At 45.3% G+C, this 21,286-nt stretch overlaps 1 protein-coding gene across 1 annotated transcript in view; it reads left to right on the top strand.

Moving 5' to 3' along the window:
- The window catches only part of MTHFD1L (methylenetetrahydrofolate dehydrogenase (NADP+ dependent) 1 like), a 186,909-nt gene that overhangs the window by 12,619 nt on the left and 153,004 nt on the right, over positions 1–21,286 (top strand). Inside the window, exons 5-8 of the mRNA XM_066372996.1 lie at positions 2,423–2,547; positions 3,022–3,122; positions 5,786–5,922; positions 19,960–20,071. Of these exons, the coding sequence (XP_066229093.1) occupies positions 2,423–2,547; positions 3,022–3,122; positions 5,786–5,922; positions 19,960–20,071 (475 nt within the window). The remainder of the gene's footprint in view (positions 1–2,422; positions 2,548–3,021; positions 3,123–5,785; positions 5,923–19,959; positions 20,072–21,286) is intronic.

The raw sequence follows: 21,286 nt of genomic DNA, 5'->3' as shown, positions 1-21,286 counted from the left end.
CTGGGTCACAGTGGCGGAACAGGATGGGGTAATCTTCAGGGTCCTTTCCAGGCTAACATTCTGTAAATCCTTCAGTGGCAGCTGATAAAAAAACAAAACAAAAACCCATAAGATCCTTTCACTTATGCTGCGTGTGATGTAGTGGTTCCTACCAGCGGGGAGTAACAGCTTTCACAAGTGTCGTCTGCAGCCTGGGGGGGAGCAGCCACCCCCAGGACGAGTGGTGAGGACACTGGACCTTCTGTGGCAGCTTTCCTTCACGCTAGGGCAAATCAAGATTGGGTTGGACTTTCCGTGATAGAAACCCTCAAAGAGCTAAGTCTGAAATAACACAGAAGTTCACTTTTCTTGTACGTGAACAAAGTTTAGAAGCAGGCAGCCCCTGGCTGGTGTGCTGGCGTCACGAATTCATTAGACACTCGGGCACCTTCGATCTTGCTGCTGAGCCGTCTTTGTCGTGCAGCGTCATATCCAGGGTGTCAGATTCAGCTCAACACGTCTCATCATTCTAACAAAAACCAAACCTGGCCCTGGTCAGATAGCTCGGTTGGTTTGAGCATCAACCTGGCCTTTGTGGTACACAGAGGGTGGGGTGATTTCTTAGCTGTCCCCAGAATCATGGGGCTCGGTACAACAGGACCTTATCACCAGCAAGTTAAAGGAAAGCCAAAGACCAAAGACAGGCCTCCCAGGCTCTTCCCTTCAGGGACCTCTCTTGTGAGTCACAATTCTCATTCCATTGGCCTGAACCTAATTGCTTGTCCATGATGCAGGGGAAGCTGGGAAATGTAGTCTTTACACCAAGGTGGTCTTAGGTCATTTATTATCACAACTAAAAATCAAGAGTTTATTCTAAGGAAGAAAGGAAACCAGATATCAGGCAGATAAGTTTCTGCCACGCTTGCCATGATAATATTACAAATATTGACGCCCGTCAAACCAATATTAACAAAAAATGCAGAGAAGTGCGTTGTCTGCTTTTCAAAGGATAACCATTGTTGACGGTGGAACCCACGTTACTTGAGGGTGTTTTGCCACCATATTGATTGCGTTGTACTTTTCTTTATTTTCCATGACTGATTTGTTAGCAAGGAGTCATTTATACCCTATTTTTCTTTGAAATACCAATAAATGTGGATTTGCCTCGTGGTGTTTTGTTGGAAAAGAGGAAGGATCTTAATTTGTTAAGATTTTGTTGTTGTTGCTTCTGTCACATCCTAGTTACAGACCGGTCGCCAGAGGGCCCTCATTTCATTCTGGACTTTATTTAGATGTCTCCCTCCCTCTGACCAGCTCCCACCTGACGCCACTGAACTAGCCCTTTACCCTGTTTAACCTGCTGTTTTTCTTTACATCATTTACCACTTCCAAAGAATATAGTGTTATTGTTATTGGTCTTATCTTCCCCACTAGAATATAAGCTTCATGAGGGCAGGAATTTTGTTTGCAACTCTAGTTTCCTTTACTTAGACCTGGTCAGAGTAGGTGCTCAGAACAGCCAGCATTTGTTGAATAAAGAAAGAATGATGAATGAATGAGATTTTCTTTCTGAATTTTGTATAGTGAATAGCTTTTTCTTCTCTTCCCGTAGTAATTTCTGCTAGACATTGAAAAAAAATGGTATACCAACACTTCCTAGGAAGATCCGTATTCATGAGCTGTCTCTCTTATGAACAAGTAGTATTATTAAGTGAAATGAATCATTTCTCTCCTGGCATAAAAAATAGAGATAACTAGAAAGGGCAGAGCATTGCTGGCAGTCATACCTAGCCATTCATTAGTTATTACATTAGCTTCCCAAACTGTACTTTAGTCTTTTTTTCAAAAATAGTGAATTATTTCAGTGTTTCCCATAAAAAAGATCTATCATCAGCCTTTGGAAATGCTTTCTGTGTGCCGTTCAGGTCCAGAGACCATGAGGGCCTGAGTGACGCCTCCTTGCATGTCATGATTAGTAAGCTTTTATTGAACACACTGTGTTTGAACCACAGGCTTGGCCGGGCCAGGTGGAATGCTCGCAATTCTTGCTTCCTGGCCTCCCTGAGAGTTGGCAGTCCGCTTGGCTTAAATATGATTGTTGACAGCAAATTGTCTTCTGCCTGTCTAAAGTTTACTAGCTGTTGAGCTTTGGTTTTGTTCTGTTCTCTTCTGTTCTGGCCGAGAGCAAAGTGGTAACAAAGACTGAGAAGTCACTAAAAAATTCAGCCAGGCTCTTTTTCTTTTTCTTTCTTTCTTTTTTTTTAGTTTTTAAACATGACATAAAGGGAAAATAAGATTTCTTCATTCCAAGTATTTGACAAGGGGTAAAAAAAGAAACGACAATGTATGTATCATATATACATTTATGTATATATACATAAAGCTTCTTTTGTTGTGTCTTATTCTTGCAAAACAGATTATTTTAGGTTTTTTTCCTCTTCAGATCATAGATGAGATCTTGAAGATTAATGAAGACACCAGAGTGCACGGCCTGGCCCTTCAGGTCTCTGAGAACTCGTTCAGCAACAAAGTCCTCAACGCCCTGAAGCCAGAGAAAGATGTGGATGGGTGAGAAAACAGGAAACAATCCACTGGAATCGCTAAATCCCTTTTTCTGCTGTGCTGGTTTTAGTGATCTGTTTCAACCATGGCAGTAATTAAGAAAGAAATCATTTTACTATTTAATATCATTTAAAATTCAGTATCACTTAAATATCACATAATATTTTAGGGAGTTAACGGGGCTTCTTAAATTCTGTAGAAGAAAATGACATGTTTCAGAAACCACACTTGTCCTTTCGTAGTGCAGAATGAGAACACCCCAGGTTATCTAGACTCAGGAACCACCGTGAAGTTTCCTGAGGGGCTACTCTTAAGAAGCTAATGGCTCTTATTCCTCCCACTCTTTAACTTATATTTAATTATTTAATATATCTACCTAGGCGCCACTGACTTGGATGTTATTGGGGATTAATCCATGTGAATTACAGATGAGTGAGTTTTGACCAGTTTGACTGCTGGTTGCCTTCTGTTTGGTTTCAGAGTAACGGACGTGAACCTGGGGAAGCTGGTGCGGGGGGACGCCCACGAATGCTTTGTTTCACCTGTTGCCAGAGCTGTAATTGAACTTCTTGAGAAGTCAGGTACGATGCTCTTTCAGAAATGCTGCTGTTTTCTCTTTATTGGTACTTAACATTGTTTTTAATAAGGATTTGTTTCTAGAGTGTCAAGATTCTAGTTGAAACGTGGCTTTATTTATACCATCATTGGAGGGATATGAATGATATAGGAAGTTTGCAATTTACAAGAGAAATCAGTAAAGATAACCTGTTCTAAACCAATTCTCAACTTCTCTTTTGAAAATAGTCAAAATAAACACGGTGAAAAATGCGTCGTTTTAACTTTTCAAATCTGTCAACATGCGATACCTTTATAAGAGTTATCATTAAGACTTAAATGAGCTTGACCAGGTGGTGGCGCAGTAGATAGAGCATCGGACTGGGATGGGGAGGACCCAGGTTTGAGACCCTGAGGTTGCCATCTTGAGCGCGGGCTTATCTGGTTTGAGCAAAGCTCACCAGTTTGGACCCAAGGTCGCTGGCTTGAGCAAGGGATTACTTGGTCTGCTGAAGGCCCACAGTCAAGGCACATATGAGAAAGCAATCAGTGAACAACTAAGGTGTCGCAATGAAAAACTGATGATTGATGCTTCTCATCTCTCTCCATTCCTGTCTATCCCTATCTATTCCTCTCTCTGACTCTCTCTCTATGTTAAAAAAGAAGACTTAAATGAGGAAACTGTTGGTTATAGTTTAGCAGGCGTAGTCAACCTTTTTATACCTACCGCCCACTTTTGTATCTCTGTTAGTAGTAAAATTTTCTAACCGCCCACCGGTTCCACAGTAATGGTGATTTATAAAGTAAGGAAGTAACTGTACTTTATAAAATTTTTAAAGCAGAGTTACAGCAAGTTAAAGCATATAATAATAATTACTTACCAAGTACTTTATGTCGGATTTTCACTAAGTTTGGCAGAATAAATCTTTATAAAACAACTTACTGTAGTTAAATCTATCTTTTTATTTATACTTTGGTTGCTCCGCTACCGCCCACCATGAAAGCTGGAACGCCCACTAGTGGGCAGTAGGGACCAGGTTGACTGCCACTGGTTTAGGGTCTATTCATAGAGACCGAGATTGGGATTTATCAGTGAGCAGTATCTCTGAGTCATAAGTATTTAATTTCCATCACTTCCCCCTTGATGTTGTATTTTTATGTTCGTGACAGATACACGAATAATTTCTTCCTCTTGGTTATTAAATTTAGTGAGTAAATTGTTACTGGTGTCTCACATATTTATGGACTATAGAGGGAAAAGGGGCCCCATGCTGAACCTGACCAGCTCAGGAGAGGCCTGCCTGGTGGCCTCGCAGACTCAGAGACCTAAAGTGACCACACAGGATGGTTTGAAATGAAAACTTTATAAGTAGAAGCAGTTCTGTCCTAGGGCGGTATTTTTCTCTAACAAAGGTCCATGCTTACTTTAATTGAGCCTGTTGTCTTTTTGCATCTACAATGACCTGATAATATTCCTTGAAAATGTAAGAGTAGGGCCCTGGCCAGTTGGCTCAGTGGTAGAGCATCAGCCTGGCGTGCGGAAGTCCCGGGTTCAATTCCCGGCCAGGGTACACAGGAGAGGCGCCCATCTGCTTCTCCATCCCTCCCCCTTTCCTTCCTCTATGTCTCTCTCTTCCCCTCCCGCAGCCGAGGCTCCATTGGAGCAAAAGATGGCCCAGGCGCTGGGGATGGCTCCTTGGCCTCTGCCCCAGGCGCTAGAGTGGCTCTGGTCGCGACAGAGCAACGCCCCGGATGGGCAGAGCATCGCCCCCTGGTGGGCGTGCCTGGTGGATCCCGGTCGGGCGCATGCGGGAGTCTGTCTGATTGCCTCCCCGTTTCCAGCTTCAGAAAAATACAAAAAAAAAAGAAAGAAAATGTAAGAGTAATCTTCTTTTCCAGCTCCTTTGGGGCATAACCACCCCACAGAGCAGAGAGCACAAATCACCTCATTGTTATTATTATCATGTTAATTGTTAACTGATAACTATGAAGCCTGCATAAGTCTGTGTCTGTTCCTTCTATTTTTTCTCCAGTCTCAGGGACGTCCCCACTTTGCTTTCTCCCCCCTCCCTCCTCTATCACCAATGGGTTTCACGGAACCCCTAGTCTTCTCCTTTAATTCTGCTGTGTGAAGTGGTGAAACCACCACTTTCTGGAGCATTCTCTCCGTTCACTGGGACTTGGCTTCCCAGCAATTGTTGACAGTTTGGCTCAAATAAACTCACAAAAATTTATACAGGTTTGGACATTTTTCACATTGACAGGACTCTAGCTGAGTATGTAAAAATTCAACTAACTAAATTTTTCTCTACTACAGCTTGAGGAAAAAAGAGGCAAATGCCCCTCCCTCTCACCTGAACAAGCAACAGTCAAACAAAAATACCAAAATATTTACTAAAGTTCAATTAGAAGATTAACTTTCAAGGTATACCTTTAGGACACTGGCTATAAGGCTCAAATCTCAGATAATTCATATAGACAGTGTTTTTTCATCCTTGGGATGAATAGGATGGTGATTCTTGGTTACTCTACCATAACATTTGCAAAGAAAGAGTAAATTTGGCTTAATTGTTGTGGGGCGGTGCTCCGAGGGCCTAGTTTTACAAGGTTATTTTTCTTTCCATTAAAGCTGTATCTTAGAGAGGCTCTGATATTTGGATTGTAATGCTACTTTCCATTTGGTGGACAGGTGTCCACTTAGAGGGAAAGAAGATTTTGGTAGTGGGAGCCCATGGGTCTTTGGAAGCCACCCTCCAGTGCCTGTTCCAGAGGAAGGGTTCCATGATGATGACCTCCCAGTGGAAAACGGCTCGGCTGCAAAGCAAGGTAAGCATCACACCTGTTAGAAACAGAGCCTGACCTGTGGTGGCGCAGTGGGATAAAGCGTCGACCTGGAACACTGAGGTTGCCGGTTCGAAACCTTGGGCTTGCCTGGTCAAGGCACATATGGGAGTTGATACTTCCTGCTCCTCCCCCTTCTCTCTCTCTCTGTCTCTCTCTCTAAAAAAATCAATAAATAAAATATTTAAAAAAAAAAAAAAAGAAACAGAACCTTAAGCGCTTGCATTAGAAAAGGAGAAGGGCCGGAAATGTAGAGGCTACGTATATATCACGTAAGACGTTGGGGAAGGAACCGCAGAAAAACTCAAAAGATGGATACGATGAAGAGCATAGATTAATGTAACAGAAAACAAATATATATGAGAGATTATCAACAAAGCCCAAAGTTGGTTTCTGTAAAAGTCTAGCAATACAGACACACCATTAGCCAAAATAATCAAGACCAAAAGAGAGAACACCAGCCATGTTAAGAATGACAACAACAACAAGAGTGGTTTAACATCAGGAAAGCTATTACTGTAATCTACCATATCATCAGGTTAAAAACTAGACACTTACTATAGGAGCTGAAGAAAAGTCATGTGATAAAATCTAGTATCCTTTATGTAGAAAACCTCTTAGATTGGGATCTAAAGAGATTCCTTAATTCAGTAAAACATCTATGAAAACTTAGAGCAAGTATCTCATTTAATATTGAAATATTAGAAATGTTTCTTTTTAAATTTGGAAAAACAAAGGGTACCTGTTATAGTACTATTAATGAGCACTCTATAGGAATTCGTAGACAAACTGTAATAGAAAGAAAGAAAGAAAATGTATAATGATTAGAAAGGAAGACACCCAACTGTCTTTAATCCTAGATGATATGGCTGTCTACCTAAAAATGTTCAAAAGAGTCTATTAAAAACTGTGAGAACTAGTAACCGTTTAGCTGGATTCTTGGTTATAAAATGAACTTGCAGAAACCAATTGCATTTCTAAATAGTACATCTACAGTTAGGAAATTACATTTAAAAAAAATACACTTTTTTTTTTTTTTTGTATTTTTCTGAAGCTGGAAACGGGGAGGCAATCAGACTCCCGCATGCGCCCAACCTGGATCCACCCGGCATGCCCACCAGGGGGCGATGCTCTGCCCATCTGGGGCGTTGCTCTGCCCATCTGGGGCATTGCTCTGTTGCGACCAAAGCCACTCTAGCGCCTGAGGCAGAGGCCATGGAACCATCCCCAGCGCCCGGGCCAACTTTGCTCCAATGGAGCCTTGGCTGCAGGAGGGGAAGAGAGAGACAGAGAGGAAGGAGAGGGGGAGGGGTGGAGAAGCAGATGGGCGCCTCTCCTGTGTGCCCTGGCTGGGAATCGAACTTGGGACTTCCGCATGCCAGGCTGACTCTCTACCACTGAGCCAACCGGCCAGGGCAAAATTTACACTTTTTAATAGCAATAAGAATATGAAGTACCTGGGAACAAATTTAACAAAAGTTATTTCTGACCATTTGAAAGGAATTATGTAATTTTAATGAAACTCATTAAGACCCAAATAAACGCATGGATAAGAAGACTCAATATCTTCAAGATACTAATTCTCCCCAGATTAATCTATAAGTTTGAATCAAAATCCGACATAATATTGTTTTGTAGAATTTGACAAGCTGATTCTAAAATTTATATGGAAGCACAAGAACAAAAACACGACGCTCTTGAGAGAAAACTAAAGCTGTAAATATCAATATGGAGGGACTTTTTAAAACAGCATTCATTGAAAAAAGCAAGATGAATATTGCAGAAGGATACATTTCATTTCATGAACACCACTTACATAAGGTCAAAATAACAATACTACCTGGTATATATTTGTAGGGCTACACACATATGAAATAAAAGCATATAGAAGTGAATGGGAAGTGTGAACCAAGTTAGGGAAACCATTTGTAGGAACAAAGATGTGGTGTAGATAGGGAGGAGACTTGGGGACCTTCACTTGTATTGGTCATGTCTTTTTTCTTACACTAGACAATGGATAGGGTGTCCAGGTATGTTACATTATCTTTTTATATATGTATAGTTTTATGTCTTGAATCGTTAATACAGTTTTTAATTTCAAAATATCCCAACGCATTTCACAAACATCCAGCAACGTAATGTCAAAGCACATCAAGTGCAATAAATTAGCACAGAACAAAATCTGAAAGTACATCTCCGCCATGTTTCTGCGTGAGCATGAACACAGACAAGTGGTCATCCTGCCCGGGGAAGGCTGGCATCTCGTCTGGGACTTCAAGTGTTTGAGTGGCAAGTGGGTCAAACCTATCTAGTTCTTTCTTGTTTTAAGACAGCTCAGGAAGTTGGTCTTGCAACTCAAAGCAAACCATTGTGTTGTGTTCGGTTTTCTTTAGCGTTCACCACATGGTGGCAGCCTAGTCAAGAAAATTCGAAGGCAGTGCTTTGTAATTTAGAGCCCGGAATTTCTGCTTTGGAAGCTTAGTGGAAGAGAAGAGGAAAACAAACCTTGCCCTGCACTGAACAGCTGGGGTAAAAGAGAGAAAAATGCCTTCGCTGGCCATGGAATGTTTTCACAGCTGTCACAGATACTTTTGCTCGCTGTATCTGTATTTTTGAAAAACAAAGACACCTTTTAAAGTAATTTTTATTGTGGAAATAAATCACCTGACTTCTCTGGGATAAATCTCGTTCTAACTTTGCGAACGATTAAGTAGCTTTACTCTCTAGGGAATCTAGAAACTGGGTAACATTTCCATTTTCATAAATCTAAGAAGGTTCTCTCCGAAAGCTCACGTTGCTCACGCATTTTGTTTCCTGAGTCCTTGGTACTTACAACAGCACCACCGTGAATCTCGGAGCCTGTCAGCTCTCACTCTTTTTTATTGACTCGTCTTTGTAGTGAAAAATATGGAAAGAAAGGTTCGGGGCTCCCCATACTTGTCTTTGAAGTTTATTTGGTGTCTGGTATTTGGCCCTCTCTGCCTAGCTACTTACGAATGACAGGCTCCCATCCCACCATTTTTCATGCTAGTACTTAGGACGTCACCAACCACTTAACCTTCCCACCAAAATGTCTCCATACCTCTCTGTCTGACTTTGACTTTTCACTATTCCTATGCCTTGTTTCATATGGTCAGTAGGCCCTCTGCAGACCACAGTCAAAGAGTGGCAGTTAATATGGTTCAGAGAGCATCTAGGCATATGTTAGCGTCCTGGGGCTCCCAAGTGGGACAGGCTGTGTCCACTCCCGCCACACCCTTGGAAGAGCATCACTCACCATGAGAAACATTGAATGTACTAGTTCAACAACAGATTGAGATTTTTGCATCTAATTTCATCAGCAGTAAATAATAGTGCGTTTTAAGATCCTTGTCCACTTAGCTTCTCAGTGTGATCAGCAGTGATACGTTAGGGAAACTAAAGGCTTGTGGCTACTATGTCGAAGGAAATTATCTTTGGAAGTCATTTCTTACGTGCTTATTTGTACCTGGCATGGAACGAGAATCCCTGTTGGGCATCTGGTTGGAGTTTTCCAAAGAGGGGTTTCTGGGTCAAGGCATGCCCATGTAACACCAGGGTCCTGTCTACCACCTCCTAAACCCCTTCCAACCTTTCACGTTTGGGATGACCTGCAAGTAATCCCGGCCTGCCTGTAGCCAGTGGGAACTGCTTTCGAAGGTCTGGAGTCAGGCACATCTGCGTCCTCGGTAACCAGTGGAGCATAGGCTTCGGCGACAGACAGCTCTGAGTTCAAGCCTTAGCCCTCGCTTCACTGCTGGGAACTCGTCTCTTCGTGTGTAGAATGGGGATCATGGTACTCCTTACCTCACAGGGCTGCTCTGAGGGTCCAAAAATTGTGTGCGTTTGCTCAGCACAGACTTGGGCGCCTGTTAATATTAATATCCACATTCACAGCTGGGCTGCTGTTAATGGTGAGTCAGGAAAGACACTGGCGCGTTTCACCGTACAGATGTGTAATTGACCCACCATGTAGGAAGGCAGTTGGGTCCATCAAATTGTAAGGGGATGAAGCCTAGCCGAGTCCAGGATCCCTCATTGGAAGCCTGGAATGCCTGCCTCACTGCATGGCTGGGGGGAAGGAGGGAGTCGCTCTGTGAGGCTTCCGACGGCATGTGGAAGCCAAGTGAACTCAGCCAAAGAGAAACTGAAAGACAAGGTCTGAGAGAAAGTGGGTGCCCGGTGTCGGCCAGGCCCAGCTCCCCCTCTGGTCCTCACCAAGAGTGTTATCACCATTTATTTTTATTTATTTTTTGCTAGAGAGACAGTGAGAGAGCAGGGGAAGGGACAGACAGGGACAGACAATCAGAAAGATGAGGAGCATCAACTGGTAGTTGCTGTGCTTTAGTTATTCACTGACTGCTTTCTCATTCGTGCCTTTTCCGGGGGCTCCAGCTGAGCCAGTGACCCCTTGCTCAAGACAGTGACCTTGGGCTTCAAGCCAGAGACCATGGGGTCATGTCTTTGATCCCATGCTCAAGCCGGTGACCCTGTGCCCAAGCTGGCGACGCCGCGCTCAAGCTGGTGAGCCCACGCTCAAGCCAGCTGAGTCCACGCTCAAGCCAGTGACCTCGAGATTTTGAACCTGGGTCCTCAGCATCCCAGGTCGGTGCTCTATCCAATGCACCACCGCCTGGTCAGGCTGTTATCACCTTTAATTAACGCAATGGAGAGCCCTCTGGTCCCCAGCTGTGGACCTCTGCCTTCGCATGGTTCCTCTGTTGCTCGGAAGCCACTTTATTTCAAATCACGTCTGCTGGGGATTTCTGGTTTACCAATTATCCCTTCCATGTCCTACAATTTTGAGGAGCAGTTACATCCAGTTGATTAAATAGAAACAGATCCTTTGTCTATCCGCCTGCCTAATCTAAGGATAGTCTTTGAATACCAACAACACATAAAATCTCCATGGAGCCATAGTGTGAGAAATTGAGATTGGCCACTTTAGAGTTCTACAGAAAACAGGAGGTTCCTGTATGTGGTAGCTTTATCGCCGATGCCCTTCTGAGTGTATCCCTGAAAATTAAGAATCCGTTTCCTGCTTTGTGTCTGAGCTCTGAGATGCGTTATGCATTTATGTTTGGGGGAGGGGAAGAATGTCTGGGCATTTGTCCAAATGAGCCGCATGCAATGGAGCATCAGATGTCGGTGAGCAGAGCGCTGGGTGTGATGCTTTTGCAGAGGGCTAAGAAATAACCTACTTGCTCCAGCCCCACACTCAGCTTCCCAGGCCCCTAGAAGTGACCCCAATGTGGGGATGGGACAGAGCCATCGCCCAGTGAGAAGTGTCCTAGATCTGGAGATATCCTCTTCTTCACCCTATTGAGTTGTTGTTCACCTTCATGCCGAGCACAGTCCGAGGTGAGAGAATGTTCTGCATCTAGTTGTTAGGAGGCAGAGTGGTACCCTCTCCAGGGAAGAGGGTGACCGGCAGCACGGCGCTCTGCGTGTGTGGTGCCTGCTTGCTCCCACCCCAGCTGAGAGCCTTCTCTGCATCTGTGTGAGACACAGCTGGGCCACGATGGCAAATGGCCTCCAGCTGTGACAAACTGTGTCCATCCCAGCTGCGTATATAAGAAACAGCCTAGAAATAAGAGAACCGTTTTATTTTCTTTTTCTCAGAGGATCTCTTTCTCCTTCTTCTGAGCACAGACACCCTCAGGACTAGAACTAACGGGGAAAAAACACAGGTCTTTCACATTTGATGAATCAAATTGTCTTGTTTGGGAGCAAAGCTAAATGATCACAAAGTTGTTACCAGTTTAAATTCAGAGCATAGCATGGCTTATAAGAAGCTTTTTATAGTGAATTGGAAAATTCTAAATATATTTGTGTTGGGCATGTGAAATCTTGAAAAAAAAAAAAATAATTTCTTTTCCAAGATAGGGGTGGGGGAAAACATTAGCTTTTAAACTGGACTAGATTAGTGAGTTACAAGATAATCCTTTTCTTTTTTTATACTTATAATTTTTGATGCATTTCTCTTTTAAATCCTGTAGGAAATAAAAAGTGTAGTTATAAACCAAAAATACAATAATACTGGCTTTTCTGGAGATCTTTGTCCATATGGCTTAGAGTTACTATCTCATGTCCCCTCATTGCAACCTGAAGAACTGCTTTTCACATTTCTTGTAGGGCAAGTCTAGTGCTAATGCACTCTCTTGGCTTTTATTAATATGCAAATGAATGAGTTTCTTCTTCAGATTTTTTTGAAATACAGTTTTGCTGGATATAGAATTCTCGGTTGACAGGTTTTTTTCCTTCCAGCACTATAAACCTGCCATCCCCCTGTCTTCTAGCCTTTAAGGCTTCAGATGAGCAGGATAATTTTTTTTTAGCAGGAGGGGCTTCACTTAAACCAGTATCATACTATAACAGCAATGACGGTGGCTAACACGAATCGAGTCAGTGGTTACTGTGAGCCAGATGCTATCCTTTGCTTCCGTTTTCTCACTGAGTCCACACCGTCATCCTACAAGGCAGGACTCTCATTCCCCTGGTATCACAGATGAGGAAACTGAGGCTCAGAGAAGTAAAGACACTCCAAATTCCAAATATCTACAATTTAGAAAATGATAGTGGTGACACTATAGCCTGTGTTTTCCCTCACTGCCCTGTGTCCTCCGCTCTTATTCCAGATAATCAACGTCAAGTCTAATCACCGGTCTTTAAAACCCAAAGTACCTGACAGCTTGTACTGGGAACATCAGAACATTAGACTGTTGAGTTCACTGTTGTTTTATGCCAGCAGTGAATAATCCGACAGACACCCTTTTAAAGAGAAGGAAGCTGAACTAGACTGAGTGCTGTTCCCTCCCTGAGGCCTGGGCTTCTCACCACCCCTCTGGGCTCAGTCCTCAGAGGGAAAATGTCCGCCATACTGAGGGCAGGGCAGGAGGATGGCCTCATTGTTGTGGGGGGGGGGGCACGAACAGCCCCTGACCCCAGAAGACCACATATCTTATGCCAAACCAATACCAGGGTTACTCAGTAACGTGTGATGTGGTGACCTGAGCAATGAAGGCCCCTGTGCTTGCTTTGACAGGTTTTTTTAATATTCAAGGCCTGTAGGTGCCTTTGGGTGTCAGCTCTCATTCTTCTCACTGTTGCTTCTGCCTCATCCGTGCCTTACTTATTAATACCCCCAAAGGGGGTGACTAAGACTTTTATAAGAGCCCCCAAATCAGGCCACTTAAATTTAGCAATGTTGAGAACAGGATTTTTGAGAGAATCTGTTGAAATTAATGGACATGTGATCAAGAGGGGGCCGTGTAAAGCCCCAGGCCGGATAGGCTTAGATGGTCCAAGGTGTACCTTGCACAAAAGGATGCGGGCTCCCGGCTGTGTCCTCAGAGAACAGGCCAGTTATGTCACCCCAGCCCTATGTATCATCCCTGTTCCCCTTTCTGCCCCATCAGCAGAGCCTGGCTTCAGTTTTCACCCCTTCTTCTCTGGTGTTAATGCTTTTTAAGGATACAGAATTAGAATACTTTAATCGGAAGGTCTTAAACATAATCTATACCATGACAGTAATGCACCTTATATTTATATAGAGTTAGTTTCCCAGGCCTCTTTGTATATTATCTCATTAATTGTATGAAAACCCTGGAAAACCAGGTGTCGGGCAGGGTTCCTTCACCATGGTCATCGGTGAAAAGGAACAGAGCCTAGACTGGAATCCAGAGCCTGGGACTGGACCCAGAGCACTCTTCCCATCCTTGCTGTCAAGTGCAACGTCCTCACTTCTCAGCAGAAGCAGCCGAGTCCCCGAGAGTTCCTGGAAGCACGTAGCATGCAGGACTCTTGATGTGCCATCCGAGGTCCAGACCTGGAGAGCGTGAATGTGTCAGGGAGTGCAGAGCTAAGTTTCCACGGCCACAGCAATTTGCATTCGCTCGCACATGCTGTGGACATTAAAGCTCGTGGTTAGCAGCATAAGCGTAAATCATGGGGGGCTGTCCTGCCTCTGTGATGTGCGGCTGGTTCTGGAAACTGTCACTTGGGCACTTCCTCATTTTTTTGCCACATGGTTCCGAGTCTCTGTCCCGCTAGGTTCCCTGTCCGCACGCACATGCGTGCACCAAGTCTTTCTGCGCCTCGCCGCCCTCCATTCTGAGTTTATGTCTTTCCTCTGCTGTGCAGAAGGGAACTATCTTTGACAAGTCATTACTAGATTTGAGTTGTGCTTCCTTTTATCATCTGTCATAACTTAGGGGAGTGTCAAGGTCACTTGAAGAGGGATTAACTGTTTTTTCCATCGTTTTGGACACAACCATGTATCTTTGATATTCTTTTCTCCTTCACGGAGCAGTAAATACGTTGACTGGTGATGTAAGAGGTGGACTTAGGAACATTTGGAAAAAGGAAGGTCATTTATTAGCTTTTGGGGGGGGGAAAGGTAGATAAGCGCTGTGATCATAAGCCCTCATTGTCTCCTTGGCCCATAGTCATTCTGATTTGTGAAATAACCATAAGGTAGGTCTTAATTTTCAAGGCCAGTGATCTGTTCTACTGATCACGGAGGACAGTGGAAAAAAGAAACATTTCCAGTTCCTGAAAGGAAGATTCTCCCAGGATGAGATCACTTGGGGTGCATGAATTGGGGGGGAATTACCTCTTGCTGGGTTTGTCATTCTCCCATCTTGCCAAAGTATTACAACATCTGAATGAAATGGGTTGGACATTCTTATTTTGAAGTGTTTACGCAGCCATGTTAACCTTTCTATTTGATAGTGTGCTTTGTATTTTCGGGAAAATACGGATTTTGATCTATGAGTACAAAGCAGTAATCTTATTGTCGGTGTTCTGTTAACTCAAACAAGAAATTAGACATTCGAAGAATAATATATGTATAAAGAAGGGTTCTGCTCGTGAAAACCCTGCCTGCATTAAATCTCCATAGTGTAAAGAACACACTCCACTCAAAGGGCAAGAAGTTACCAGGTGTGGTTCCCAGTGCCCATTTCTGTAGTAAAGTCAGTGATGAATTCCTGATTGCCCAAAATGGACTTTTAATCTTTTTTATTTTTATTATTATTATTATTTTTGCTTTTAGCTGGCTTGCCCATTGGGCGCCATTCAAACCTGTCAACCACACCCTTTCCCCTTCACCTGTGTGAAGACACCTCCCCTTGGGCACAGCAGAGTTGTGTCATTTGTTCCTCTTGTCTGACCACTTAAGAGGAGTCCTCTCCGGAGATGTCCTGTGGCCCCTTTTCTCATTCTTCCTGTTTCCCTCGGAGCTCGTACCCGAGCTGCCGGATTTAACTACATCTGTGTGTGGCTGGAGCCCCAGCTGGGTCCCCCTCCTTCCTGACCCTCAGCTCCATGCCCAGGGCATCCGGCTTCCTCCCAGCCCAGCCGTCTCCTCACCTCTCACCCGCGCCGCCCCCTTCTCCACCCAGCTTCCAGAATCGTCTGCCTAAAACGTGTCTCATGGTGTAAGGGCAACCAAAGAAAGTAGCTCAGTCTGCCCGCGACTTGTCTGTTACCAAGAAAAAGTCAGCAAATGTGGAAATTTGGCATTTACTGAAAAAAAAAAATGATATTCCATAAAAAAAAGAAAAACACCTCTTTTTAGGGCTTTGCCATGAGCTCATCGGGCACTTCCATGCCACCTAAGATTCTGGGGCCCTCTGTCAACTGCAGGGCTCTGGGAAGAGCCTTCCGTGGAACATGACACGATCTTGAAAGCCACTTAACTGGGCTCACACAAACCACCATGTGTCTCCTGTCCCTTAAAAGTGAGAGGCCGCCTCCCTGGGGAGTCCTCCCTATTCCGTCTGTGTGTGACAGCTGCCCAGCCAAACACAGGGACTGATCAAGGGTGCCGGTGTCGATCCAGGTGTGAAATACCAGTAAAACTTACTTTCCAAACTGTGCGGGCAAGATCAGTAGCAACTGAGTGTTTCGTCATTTTTTTTTCCCTATGCCACAGGTTTGTCCTGTGCGCCTACATTGTGGAGCCATAGGCTGGGACTTCCTTTTCAATCCTCAGTGACCTCAGTGTCCATGGGTCACACGAGAGGTGGCAGGTGAATGAGCGTGGTCACTAAAGAAGCCTGGGTCACCTTTATGCTCCCGAGGGAGTGTAATTTTAGAATCCCGTCTTTGCCGGAGAAAGCACCTGCTGTTGATTTTTTTTAAAGCACTGTTCTTCATTTTGAGCTTTACTTTCTGAACTGTGCTGATAACTTTTGAAGGACATGGAAATAGGTTTTGTAGTCTCAAGTAGTATAAACCACAATTCTTCAAAAATAGCTCTCAACCTTTTTTTTACTTTTCTTTAACCCACCCCAGGCTTTAGAATACAGTATATACAATTCTCATACTTGAGATTCTCAAATGTACCCTTTTGACATATATCAATAGCAGAAGGTAAACTGTCTTCTAGCCAAGGATGGTGAGGCTGTACTTTCTGTAGTTTAAATATTAAAATGCATTTTGTTTGCAAGCCCTGGCCAGTGGCTCTGTGGATAGAGCATTGCCCGGCATATGGACGTCCTAGGTTCGATTCCCAGTCAGGGCACACAGGAGAAGTGGCCATCTGCTTCTCCCCCCACCTTTCCCCCTTCTCTCCCTCTTCCCCTCCCATAGCCAGTGGCTCAGTTGGTTTGAGCTTGGCCCTGGGCATTGAGGATAGCGCTATTGGAGTACATCAGCCACAGGTGCTAAAAATAGCTTGGTACTCAAGCATCATCCCCAGATAGAGTTGCCAAGTGGATCCTGGTTGGGGTGCAAATGATAATCTGCCTCACTATCTCCCCTCTCACCTTATAAATAAATAAATAAATGCATTGTATTTGCTAAATACAAAATTAGGATGTTCCTCATAACTTTGCAAATCACGTCTTTCCTCCCGCTTCATGTTCCGACACTTGCCACCGCCACCCCTCTTAAAAATCCATGAGTTAGGGAGAAACATTTTTCATGTCGTCTAAGCTTTGCGGCCCTCCCATATGCTCCGTGTTAAATAAATGTCTGCGTCTCTGCATCTTGCTATTGTTTTAACATTTGGTCTTCTGCCTGGGGAGTGGGCGGTTCTCTTTAAGCTGTTTCTACTCAATTCTCAGCAGAGAAAGCAATATTTTGTTGGGAGGTAAAGTTTCAAGCCAGGCTCTGGCCAGCGTCTTCCCATCTGGGAGGAGGAAAGTGGAACTGCCAGTTAGACGATGAGTCTCCTTGAATTTTTAGCTCATTAAAATCTTCCCTGGTCCTCAGTGGGTTATTTATTGATATAAGCATCTAGCACTTTTCCCTTCCAGAAAGAATTAGCAACTCTGATGTGATCATTGCTAAGGGAGGAGGTTTTCGTCCTTCCTCTGTGGGATCGCCTGTCCCCGGCTGCTTCCTAGCACAGCCCCCTTCAGAGTTGTGTTCAGGTCAGAGCTCAGGGGTGGGAAGGAGATGGCCGAGATTTATAGGTAATGAAAAGAACAGGTTGTATCAAAGACACCACACGTAGGAAGAAACCAAGTGTTCTTAGGGGACTTGTGTGAGCCTGTGATTCTTAGTAGCTTTTTCCAAAATGAGCATTTCAGTCTTGTACATATTAACTTTTTATAAATGTTTGACATGTTCTGTTTTCTGCTGCTATTGTGCATGAAAATATAGCAAAATGGTGTTTCTAATCTGCTGATCATTTTCAAGCGTTACACATTTGTGTTTCTCTTGAGCCTTACTGCAGTTGAACATCTGCACTGGTACAGATAGATGAAGAGATGCGTTTTCTTATTCAGATGTGTAAAACCCTCTTTCTATAAGAACACTTTTCCCCTGAAATAGGACATCACCCAAGGGTCTAGCAGCTTTTCAGGTCTATCAGTAGAGAACACGTGTGGCATTAACACCCTAGATTGTCAGTAACGTTGGCTTTAAACGTCTTACTGCATTTTTACAGTAGTGTGACCACATCGCCTAAGAAAAGAATGGCTGTTTTAGCAGGGGCTTGTCTTTTTAATGTGGTGCATACATACAGTCGGTCCACTGAGACACCACTTCAAAGAATTTGGCTTCTTCCTGCGCCTCCAGAGAGCGCCGGACCGGAACACAGCAGACACTGTTTGGCTCGTTCGTGGCGCTCGGTGGGTGTTAATTCACTTTGTCCTGTGTGCGTGATCAAGTTGATCGAATGTTTCTGGGATGTTTCTTGGTTTTATTGGCTCTTTGAAAAGACATGCATTTACATTGTTACCTTGCTCCTCCTCTGTCGGGGCAACTTGGAGCTGCCCTGAGCCTTGCCCGTTTGATTCGTACACCAGGGCGGACTGCCACGGGTCTGCTTCCCCTCGCTGCCGTCTCTGGTCCCAGATACCGAAGAGACGTTAGCTGACGCCGTCTCCTGCCCAGACGGTGGTGCAGACTCTCAGGCTGAGGAGCCGGCTCGGTTCCTCCGCTGGGATCTTCACCGATCGGCCTGTGCAAGCCGAGGATGGGGGCGGACGTGTGGAGCACCGGGCGGTGGGGAGGAGGCAGCAGCAGGGCGTTGCAGTCTGTGGCAAGAGTCATGGAGGAAGGGCCGTCCGTGTTGGAGAGTAGAGGGCAGGCGGCTTCCCTCTCTTCCTACCTCCCGGAGGATTCCAAGACTGGCTCCATCCGAGCAAACAGGACATCCCACAGAGATACTTATACTTGCTGAACCTCAGTTCTTTGTCTGTTAAATGGGTATAGGAAACAGCACCCTCACATATTTGGGGTATTCGGTGAGATATTGACAGCACCAAGTGGCCATGTGCAGGTGCAGCTACCCCCCCATCTCCCTAAGGCTCTAAGATTCCTTCTCCGCCTCTGTCCCTCCAAACATGGATTCAGTTTCAGATCATCGGTTGCTTCGTTGGTTACCTGGACAGGTGGGAGCTCGTTCTCTGGTGGAGCTCAGAGCCAACCGCTTACCCTGCCCCTAGACGTGACCTTCCCACCAGACATGGTCCTCCAGCTCCGTGTTGTCAGAGTCTGAACAGGACGGACGTGATGCGTGTGTTTTGTGGCAGCGTTTGCCTTCTGTCCCCCTCTCTCCCCCCCAGATGAGCAGTGTTTTGAGAGATTAACCAGGGCCTTCAAAGAAAATGAGATTCTTTCTCTAGCTCTTGAAAAGCCTTCCCTAGTTCTAGTAGAAGTTCCTTATGGCTCTGAGGTTGATGGTGCAGGCCAGAGGCCCCCTGCGCTGGTCAGATCTGCGAGTGGCCTCGGTGCTACATCAGCTCTCGTGTTCCTCCCACGCTGTGGCATGAATCAGGATGCCACCCACCCCGGTGTGTCTTCCCGTCTCCTCCTTCCATTGCTAGAGTTTTCTTTTTTTTTTTTTTTTCTAAAGCTGGAAACGGGGAGAGACAGTCAGACACACTCCCGCATGCGCCCGACCGGGATCCACCTGGCACGCCCACCAGGGGGCAATGCTCTGCCCCTCCGGGGCATCGCTCTGTTGCTACCAGAGCCACTCCAGCGCCTGGGGCAGAGGCCAAGGAGCCATCCCCAGCGCCCAGGCCATCTTTGCTCCAATGGAGCCTTGGCTGCGGGAGGGGAAGAGAGAGACAGAGAGGAAGGAGAGGGGGAAGGGTGGAGAAGCAAATAGGCGCCTCTCCTGTGTGCCCTGGCCGGGAATCGAACCCAGGACTTCCGCTTGCCAGGCCGACGCTCTACCACTGAGCCAACTGGCCAGGGCCCATTGCTAGAGTTTTCTTTGCTCCACCCCTTTTCTTGATGTTGCCGTGAGTGATGAAAACATATAAAAGACTATATATACCACACGGAGTCCACAGGCCGAGGTGACTACCCTGAAGAAACTTTTAATGTCTCTTTTTCTTTCTAGAACGTAATAATCACGTTCTGTCAGTGCTAATATGGGCGTCATTAGTGAATCAGTGACACTAACAGGACTCTGTCCGTGTCATCCGTGTGGAACTCGGGCCCTGCAAGGACCTCTTACGTTGAAATCGCTTGACATTAATCGTCTGACATGTATTTGTGCTACAGGTTAAAACGTGTGTGCCGTTGTTCTTTTTCCAGCTTCTCGAGGCTGACATTGTGGTCTCAGGCTCGCCCAAGCCGGAAGAAATTCCCCTTTCTTGGATACAGCCGGGAACTACTGTCCTCAACTGTTCCCATGACATGCTCTCAGGTAAATGTGTTCAAATAGGTGGCGGGCTGCTAATCAAAATAAATATGACAGTTATGAGATGTGTCACCTTATTCAAAAGAGTGCACAAGACCCTGAGGTTGCTGACGTGGGGAGCACATTTTCCAGCAGGGAGAAGCCAAGATGCCAAGGGCAGTGACTGCCATCTCCTCCCTGCTGGCCTCTGGCATCAAGCAGTCAAGTCACCTGTGGCCTAAGCTAGATAATTTGTACATGTGTGAGGTCAGCTAGAAACAGTGGTTTTTAGGGTCTTTTGAGAAGTAACAGAATCCTGCCTCTCAAAGAAATTTCATCTAAACATCAACATAGATGGAAACAGTTGCTGGGAGGGGTGGAAAATGGAGGCAAGCCCTCCTGTCTCCCTAGTGCCTCCTGTGAGACCCCCCAAAGGCACCTCAGAACAATGTGAAAGTCGCCGTTAGAAACAGAGGTGGTATTAGCATCAGTGCTGATATTTGATGGTGTTTCACCAAGGGATCCAGGAATGCCCGGGACCACACCAGGCGCCTGGTTAGGGTACTCAGGCTGGGCCATGGGCGGCACACCCAGCCCGGGGCCGCAGGAGCAAGCACGCCAGGGGTGCCCTTCTCTCACTCACAGATGGACACTCTGGGGCCGCCTCCTCGAGTCCCTGAGTCACATGTAGAGGCAAGGGACACTGGCGGAGGGACAGCCTTCCTGCTTACCGGTGGGTGGCCTCCAGGTTTCGGCGTGGAGAGGAGGACCGTCCTGAGCCGTCCTGGAGGACAGTGCTGGTTTCCCTGACCAGGGCCAGAACTTGGGGCCGGACCAGTTGGAGGCCTCTGTCCTCGTCCACCTTGCCGGTCGCACACTGGAGTTTTATTTAGATCTTGAAACCTTAGAGAACAGTGTCCGGAAGAAACTAAAAAATAACTTCTGATCCCATCACCTCGAGAGAATGATTTTACATTTTTCTCATTAAAAAACATTCAACTTAACTTTATGGGATATTCTAGATGAAAAAAAAAATAACATACTAAAAGCATTTTTGAAATTCATATCACTCTTTCTTCAAAGAGAGATACTGGATCTTCCCCTCTAGGAAATGTAGCTTCTCCAAGACTTGAGCAATCAGATGACAGACCTGGGGGCTGAGGGGTGGGGTGCACTGGGAGGGCACGGGGGGTGCGTGCTCAGGGATTTGCGGGGTGCTCCTGTACTGAGCTCTCGGGTGAT

Source organism: Saccopteryx leptura, chromosome 3 (genome assembly GCF_036850995.1).
Source record: "Saccopteryx leptura isolate mSacLep1 chromosome 3, mSacLep1_pri_phased_curated, whole genome shotgun sequence".
NCBI lineage: Eukaryota > Metazoa > Chordata > Mammalia > Chiroptera > Emballonuridae > Saccopteryx > Saccopteryx leptura.
Note: the sequence above shows the minus strand (reverse complement) of the source record. Positions and strands in the feature narration are given on the sequence as shown.